We start from the raw sequence: 9,111 nt of genomic DNA, 5'->3' as shown, positions 1-9,111 counted from the left end.
TGGGTCTGTTCGGGGGTCTCCCGCCCTCGCAGGGTCTCGGGCTGCGCTTGGCTCTGCGTGTCCGAAACGTTAGCCTTTTGTGGGGGTAAAGGCGTGCAGGTCTGGGCTGTGTGGCCCCTGGAAAGCAGCAAGTTATTCTTAGCGACTCCTTTCCCGGATTTGTTCCTAATTTTACGTCGCTGAAAAGTCAGGACCTAAATTTGAGGTACCACATTTTGAGATTTTTTGGCCCATGTCTACTGTCAGGATCCGATCACTCTATTACAGGTGTTAGACTTGTTGCAGTAGCTCAACTGCCCTTCCCACAGGTACCCCACATTTTTAATACTGAACTTTAAAGCAGACAGTAAGTTTTAAATATAAGAATACTCGTTTTATGAAACCTGGGGCTTGAATTGTGCTGTATAATTCGTTTTAATTTTTTATTGTTTTTAAAATATGTTTTATTGAATTTTAGAGAGAAAGGAAGGGAGAGAAAAACATCCATGTGAGAGGAAAAACAATTGATCGGTTGCCTTGTGCACATGCCCGGACCAGGGATCGAACCTTCAACCTGGGCACGTGCCCTGACCGGGATTGGAACTGGCAATCTTTTGGTGCACGGGATGCAGCCCAACCCAGTGAGCTACACCAGCCAGGGCTATATAATCACTTTTTAAAATGTTATCCAGAATAGACTCGGATTTTAGTGAAATGCCATTAATATTTATTGATCACCTATTTTTATTTTACATTGCCATGATTACAACATGACCAGTCTTCAGAAAGTAGTATTTTTTAAAAATATATTTTTATTCATTTCAGAGAGGAAGGGAGAAGGAGAGAGAGAGAGACATCAATGAAGAGAGAATCATTGATCTGCTGCCTCCCACAGGCTCCACACTGGGGTTTGAGCTGCAACCTGGGCATGTGCCCCGGGCTGGAGTCGAACCGTGAGCCATGCTGGCCGGGTCAGAAAGGAGTATTTTAAGTGGATATCAGATAACCTGGGCTTTATATAAAACATTTTCCAAGAGACAAATTTGACTTCTATAATTCATTAAGATGACTTAAACTAAATTAGCAGACTTATTCTTGCTTGTTCATTTGCATCTTAAATTTTTGTTTTCACCTTTTTACATTGTTTTAATATGCTGAACAAGTGGATATAAACTATGTCCTTAAACTGAAATTTTCTATATGCCGCCAAAGTCATATTAAAGGATAGACTTTAATATAGGGCTTGGCAGTTTGTAGGAATTTTTAGGTATTTGTGTTCTGGCCACCAACTTCTAATTGTGCATAATTTGTGATAATTCTCAGCCACTTTTAAATATAGAAAAGGCATAATTTAAATAAATGAATTCTTTAAACATTTTAGGGAATATGCCATTTTTGATTTATCATTGGGTTTTTTTAGTAGCATACATGTCTATGACTAATACAATTACCTTTTCTTACCCAGCGATATTTTTCCTGTTTTTAAAAAATTCTAGTGTAAGTTACCATCTATATTAAAGAGCAGTAATTTTAATAAAAATGCACATTTATGAAATTTATATGACCTACTATTTGCTGACATAATTTAGCAATTAGAACAAAACTTTCAATTGGAGTGGATTTGGAAAGTGGGACTTGTAGAATGAGCTTGTTATTAAGTGACTGAAAATGAATTTGAAGTTATTGTCCCCATCAGTTTACTTTGATCTTTTGAAAAAAGGACATTTGTCACCAGTATTTTGGTTCAGTTTTTTAGTGTTGCTCTCTTGTCTAGCTCATAACTATGTTTTATTCTTGATATTACAAGAATAAAATTAATATGAAGCTAACTTAATAGAAGGTAATATCAATTTGCCATGAAGATACTGCCAATTATTATGAAATACATCATATGTATCTTGGGCTTAGCATGTTTTAGAACATACCATTGTTTTCTTGATTTGTTGTGGGAGGGAATAATATACTTGCTTTGGTAGTCCAGGCCTCATCCAGTCTTTTATCTTTGTTTTTAATTTCTTTTGGACAGATGCATACCAGTTTTCCTCTTTAAGGTCCAAAGTTAACCCACTAACTAATTATATAGTAGGCAAAGAGTTTAACAGGGACAAATTATAGATTGTATTCCATTGACTTTCTTTTTTTAACATATTTATATTGACTTACAATAATGATTGTTGTATAATATATATAATTTTTACTTTTAAATATGTATATATATATTTTTTGTCAAAGGAATAAGTCCCCCTGTCAGTGGAGGATGGGATACTTCAACCTGGGGAATAAAATCAAACGCAGAGCCTCAGAGTCAACCAGCAGCCTCTCCTAAAGCAATTACAAAGCCAGTTCGGAGAACGGTGGTAGATGAATCTGAAAATTTCTTCAGTGCCTTTCTCTCGCCAGCGGATGTGCAGACCATTCAGAAGAGTCCAGTGGTATCCAAACCGCCGGCTAAATCACAGAGACCAGAAGAAGAAGTGAAAAGCACCTTACAGGAGACCGTGCACACTGGAGGGTCAAGAACACCTGAAACAACTGAGTCAAAAGGGACTGACTCTTTTCCCTGTGTGTCCCCAGGGGAAAACCGGGCAGTAGCCACTCTGTCACCTAAAACTGAAGGCGAGCATGGAGAAACCGTTAATAAAGATTCTGATATGAAGGTGTCAACCCTAAGTTCGAAAGTATCTGAGAGTGTAATTAATGTGAAAACAACGAGGGAAAGTGTGTCTAACATGTCTACGCAGTCTCCCACAGCAGAAACAAAGGACATAGCTTCAGAAGCAAAGGAACAGAAACACGAAGACAGACAGAGCAATACACCTTCTCCTCCCGTTAGTACCTTCTCCTCAGGTACTTCTACTACCAGTGATATTGAAGTTTTAGATCATGAAAGTGTAATAAGTGAGAGCTCAGCAAGTTCGAGACAAGAGACTACAGATTCAAAATCAAGTCTTCACTTGATGCAGACATCTTTTCAGCTTCTCTCAGCATCTGCTTGTCCCGAGTATAATCGTTTAGACGACTTCCCCAAACTCACTGAGAGTTGCTGCTCATCTGATGCTTTTGAAAGAATAGACTCGTTTAGTGTACAGTCATTAGATAGCCGAAGTGTAAGTGAAATCAATTCAGACGACGAATTGTCAGGCAAGGGTTATGCTTTAGTGCCTATTATAGTTAATCCTTCAACCCCAAAGACTAAAGTAGTTGAACCTGTTGAAGGAAAATCGGAGGAAGAAGTAAATGAAACAGTTATACCCACGGAGGAAACAGAAATGGAAGAAAGTGGACGGAGTGCAACTCCTGTGAACTGTGAACAGCCTGATATCTTGGTTTCTTCTCCGCCAATAAATGAAGGACACACTGTCTTAGACAAGGTGGCTGAGCAGTGCGAAGCTGCAGGAAGTCAGCCAGAAGCACTTTCTGAGGAGGAGGACATTTGCAAGGTAACTCTAGAAAGTGCAAGAGGGTTTTGGATACTCTTCAGAGATTAAATCATGTGTTTATTTTATTTATTTATTTAATACATTTTTATTGACTTCAGAGAGGAAAGGAGAGGGAGAGAGATAGAAACATCAGTGATGAAAGAGAATCATTGATTAGCTGTCTCCTGTACAAACAACACTAGGGATCGAGCCCGCAACCCAGCATGTGCCCTGACCAGGAATTCAACCATGACTTTCTGGTTCATAGGTCGGCGCTCAACCACTGAAGTACGCCGGCCAGGCCGCATGTGGCATCTTTGATAGCCTCCTCTGAGAAATATAGGATGTTTGAAGAACTGCCCTATAAATGCCATGTGCTGAATTACTTATGTAAAAAAGTGCCAGCCTCTCTTACCTGGGTCTAATATTCACAAATGAAATGCCTTGCTGCAGTTTTACTAGCAGTTTGAATTCCTAGAAAACAATACTATTTATTTCAATAAGATATTTTTGAACTATTTTAAGAAGATAAGTGATTCCTAGATTAATCTAGACTTAAATCAAGTGAGTTAATTTTTTTTAGTACAAAAGGCACCATTTTTCCCCCTTCATAAGTGTATCACTGCTCCAGCAGGATCTCATAACCATTTCTTCTTGCTTAGCTTTTTTTATTCCAATATATTCTGGAGATTTTAAAATTACATGCCTATGGATTTTCTGAAGTTACTTTTTAAATATAGTGTATTATATTTAAAAGGTTACATGTTATATATTTGGATTAAAGAATAATATGGAAAAACATACACTTGTATACCCACTGTTCTGCTAAGATGTAGAACGTTACTGGAGACTTTGAAGCCCTTCTTTTATTTATTTACTAGAGACGTGGTACATGAATTTGTGCTCCAGTGGGGTCCCTCGGCCTGGCCTGCGGGATTGGGCTGACACCACTGGCTCTCTGACATCCCCGAGGGGTCCTGGATTTCGAGAGGGAGCAGGCCAGGCTGAGGGAACCCACCAGTGCACAGTCTGGGCCGAGGAGGGACCATGGGAGGACTCCAGGGCGTGTCTGGCCCATCTCGCTCAGTCCCTATTGGCCGGACCCCAGCAGCAAGCTAATCTACCAGTTGGAGCATCTGCCCCCTGGTGGTCAGTGCATGTCATAGCGAGCAGTTGAGCAGCCTTAGCATATCATTAGCATATCACGCTTTGATTGGTTGAACGGAGGACCGGACGACTGGACACTTAGCATATTAGGCTTTTATTATATAGGATTTTTTATAACATCTCTCGGTGAAATATGCACATTCTTCCCAAGTTTTGCTGTTACTAACTACTGTAGGTATTCTTGTATAACACATGCAGCAAGTTTCTCCTCTAAGGTAGACCTAAAAGTAGAATTTTCTGCATCTTTAGTTAGATATTGCCTGACAGTTTTTCAAAGTGTTTTACTAATTTATACTCCCACCTGCTAAGTGCTTGTACTACTTTATACTCTCCTACCAGCTGTGTATGAATTCTTGTGCTGTATTCATTTTGTTCTCAATATTTGATTCTTTTTATGAGATAATGCTGTTTTATTGATTATAGTGGTTACTTTTTAACTTGTCACTGCATGTTAAATGTTTGACTTTTGTCATGCTCCTTGTCTAGAAAGTTGCATTTCTGAACGAGAAACTGGACAAAAGGGAGGCTCAGTTATTATCTCTTAGTAAAGAAAAAGCACTTCTAGAAGAAGCTTACGATAATCTGAAAGAGTAAGTATTTTACAAATGTGAGTCATTTTTTACATTTCATAGAAGCCCATACACTTGGATGTTACTTAAGAAAATGATTTATAATTTAACTTGTTTATAATTATTTAAATTAAAATGGTTTATAATTTAACTTGTTTATAATTATTAAAATTTGAATAGCATTTCAATTCTAACCTTAGAGATTACTTTTCTCCTCATATTATCTTGACCATATTACCTTTGGCATTGAAGAGAGGTATTTTGCAAAAAAAAACCCCAACCTTTTTCCCCTTATTAATAATATTTTAGTATTAGAGATTAAAACAGTGATATTATAGTTTTTAAAAAAATACCGAGTATTAACTTGCTTTATGAAGGTGGTTGGTAAAATGTGACACAAGATTCAAAATGAAAAATTTCATTTACTTTTATCTTATTTTTACATATCAAACATTGTTGACATTTTCAGTTATTAATGGGTTTTCTTTCAGGTGTTTTAAAATAAATTAAGCGGGTAATTTTTCTCTGAAAAGTTAACAGGACTAAAACTAATCTATTATAGCATGTGTTGAAGACAATGTCATTTTCCTTTTGCAAACTGAACTCATTTTGTTAACTTCGGAATATTTAAACAAGTATCCTCAGTCTCAGTATTATTTTAAATTTAGTGAAATGTTCAGAGTGAAAGAAGAAAGCAGCAGCATTTCTTCCTTGAAAGATGAGTTTGCTCAAAGAATTGCAGAAGCAGAAAAGAAAGTTCAGCTAGCCTGCAAAGAGAGAGATGCTGCTAAAAAGGTAATGGAAGTTTAAAATAATATTAATTAAACTCTATAGGGACATAGATTTTTGAGCAGTGCCTTCATTGTATTTTGGTATTGGAAAAAAGAGAGGTAAGAGTAAAGGGATACTATAGAATATTAACACTTGTAAATTTTTCAATACCTTTAAAATGATACATTTTGATACTTTAAAAAATTCTAAGCAAATACTTGTTTGTGTAATTTATAAGTCCTTGCAAAATATATAGCAAGGATCACTAGACTAATTTTTGTAAATAATAATTTCATCAAAGTAAATAATACAAGTCTAAATGATCCCTCTAAATAAAATTTATCATTACTCTGGTTTGTTAATTTTCTACCACTTCAAACATACATACTTCTTCAAGTCAAAGTAATTTTAAAATATATTAACTCTTGGGGGGCATAACATTTATTTATTCTAATGTAGGATTTCTCAACCTTAGCACTGTTGACATTTTGTGGTATGTAATTTTATGTTGTATAGAGCTGTCCTGTGCATGGTAGGGTGTTGACTAGCATCCCAGGCCCTACATACAAGATAACAGTATCACCCTTCCCTATTGCCATCCTGCTGTTCCCCTCAGCTGTGCTAATTGAAAATGTTAGCAGACATTGCCAAATGTTCCCCTTGGAGTCAAATCACTCCTAGTTGGGGACCATTGTTCTGAGTCTTATCATTTGGAACAGTTGGTTATTTCAGAAATTGGTAACCAACTAAGGTTAGTAATTATTGCTTGTAATCCAACTGTGAATAATCACATTTCTTAGCATTTGCCATTCTCAGGTTGCCTTTCCCCTTCTTGACCACTGTTAATGTTAATATAATTTTTCTGCATATACTCTTACAGAAAAGAAATATGTCATATACCTCCATTTGCTTGGTTGTTTTAACTAGCTAGTTCATTTCAGACACTAGTAATAACCTGAGACTACCTAACCAAGTTACCTCTTCTTGTCCCTACTATATTTCATCTGGTCCAGTTTAATCAAGAAATTGGATTTTAAGTAATGTTTGTTTCCTATAATGTACTTTGAATTATAGATCTAAAATAGATTGAAACCATTAACTGTAAAGGAAAAAACTTAGGCCCTAAATTTTAACACATTTTTATATGTATTGCCATGTATGACCTGCTTAAGAGGCATAGGCCATTCAAAGGTAAATTGAATTACCTTAAGTGACAAATTTGCTTTTCTAGTGATAGAAGACAATGTCAACAACTGTAAAGTACTAGGCAGAATTAAATGTTATACAGATGAATAAGCAGTTTGGAATGGTATTATAGAGGATGAATTCTGACCAGGGTAATTGAGGAAGGTTTCACGGAAGACATGACGTTCTTACTGGACCTTGATGTGTGAATCAAAATTTTGACAATTGGAAATGGATAGCAATGTTATGGGTGGTTCAGAGCATGGGCTTTGGGGTTCCACAGACCTGGTTTCAAGTCTTAACTCTACCAATTTAATAGCTTTCTGACCTTGAAAGTTTACTCAATCTTTCTGAGTCTTAGTTTTCTTGTTTGTGTAGTTGAATCATACAGTAGTTGCCTCCCTCATAGGATTGCTATTAGGATTAAAGGATAATGGATACAAAGTATGCTTTACATACCTAATAAATGTTAGTTGTTTTTAGCTATTTTTAATTCCAGAGCATCTCTTAAAACCAAATTTTAAATTATAGAAGACTTTCCATCTCATCGCACTTCTCCATTGTAGCTTTTAAAGATAAACTATCTTGACATATTTCTGCTGAATCTCTGCTTTATTAAAGTAGATCAAACTTTATATAATAATGGTTTTCCTTTCATTTCACAACACGCTAGTAGTGTGACTGAGTTTTAATAAGGAAAAGAAATACAGTGAGAAATGGAGACATGTACTGTTTGAAATGTTGTTCCAATTATAATGCTTGTAGAAAATGTAGGTAGAGAAACTCAAGAAGAGTATTGATTTAACTTATTCTCATTTCCATTTCCATATTAAAACCTGTTTATATCTGAATTCAGGTTTTGTATATCATTTTCAAAGTTGTTTTCTTAGTCTTAATTAACCAAGGTAATAAATTCAGGGTAACAGAACAGAACTTACGAATTCTTATCAAGAATGTGATTATTGATGACTTTTGGGAATATGGAAGATAATTGAAAAATATGCCCAGAATGAAAGTAATTCTTTATGGTATTTACATTATTATTTTTTTTTAACTAGGAAATCAAAACTATGAAAGAGGAACTTGCAACTAGATTAAATTGTAGTGAAACTTCAGACCTTTTGAAAGAGAAAGATGAGCAGATCCGAGGATTATTGGAAGAAGGTGCGTATTTAATTGATTATGAAAAATCTGGTAAAGACAGGAAAAATACTTGCCACATAACTAGCTGCTGTTCCTAATAAAAAAACATTGGAAGCAAGTAAGGCTTGCACTTAAATCTCAGAAATGGTAGGTTATAATTTATGGAAGAATGAGGAGCAAGATGTACAGAGGCAGATATACACATAATGTAGTTTTTTTTTCTAGAGATAGAAATTAATAATTCTCTGAAAAATAGAAGTTTGTGCTTCCTGAAGCAAGCTTGTAACAGGTCTTACAGCCTGTCATTTATTTATTTATTTAAAAAAATATTTTTATTGTCCTAGTTGGTTTGGCTCAGTGGATAGAGCGTCAGCCTGCGGATTGAAGGGTCCTGGGTTCGATTCTAGTTAAGGCATGCCTGGGGGGTTGCGGGCTCGATCCCCATTGTATTTTAGAGAGAAGAGGAGAGGGAGAGAGAGAAAGAAACATCAATGATGAGAGAGAATCATTGATCAGCTGCCTCCTGCACGCCCCCCAATGGGGATCGAGCCCGCAACCCAGGCATGTCCCCTGACCTGGAATCGAACCGTGACCTCCTGGTTCATAGGTTGACGCTCAGCCACTGAGCCACGCCAGTTGGGCACAGCCTATCATTTAAACCAAGACGCTCAACACAGGAGCTGCCCCTGGTGGTCTGTGCACTCCCACAGGGGGAGCGCCGCTCAGCCACAAGCCGGGCTGATGGCTGGCAAGCACCAAGACCTGCCTCAGTGGCAGCACTAAGGATGTCCGCCTGCGGCTTAGGCCCGCTCCCCGCAGTCAGACATCCCTGGAGGGCTCCCGGACTTGAAAGGGTGCAGGCTGGGCTGAAGGACTTT

At 37.0% G+C, this 9,111-nt stretch overlaps 1 protein-coding gene across 1 annotated transcript in view; it reads left to right on the top strand.

Annotated features, from left to right (window-relative positions):
- The first annotated feature begins 2,211 nt into the window (after nucleotides 1-2,211).
- TMF1 (TATA element modulatory factor 1) overlaps nucleotides 2,212-9,111 on the top strand; it is a 36,961-nt gene continuing 30,061 nt past the window's right edge. Inside the window, exons 1-4 of the mRNA XM_014542491.1 lie at nucleotides 2,212-3,419; nucleotides 5,052-5,155; nucleotides 5,803-5,929; nucleotides 8,149-8,254. Of these exons, the coding sequence (XP_014397977.1) occupies nucleotides 2,631-3,419; nucleotides 5,052-5,155; nucleotides 5,803-5,929; nucleotides 8,149-8,254 (1,126 nt within the window). The 5' untranslated portion in view covers nucleotides 2,212-2,630. The remainder of the gene's footprint in view (nucleotides 3,420-5,051; nucleotides 5,156-5,802; nucleotides 5,930-8,148; nucleotides 8,255-9,111) is intronic.

The sequence above is a fragment of the Myotis brandtii genome, unplaced genomic scaffold (assembly GCF_000412655.1).
Source record: "Myotis brandtii unplaced genomic scaffold, ASM41265v1 scaffold1080, whole genome shotgun sequence".
NCBI classification, from domain to species: Eukaryota; Metazoa; Chordata; class Mammalia; order Chiroptera; family Vespertilionidae; genus Myotis; species Myotis brandtii.
The sequence above is the reverse complement of the archived record's forward strand: the minus strand, read 5'-3'. Positions and strand labels throughout refer to the sequence as shown.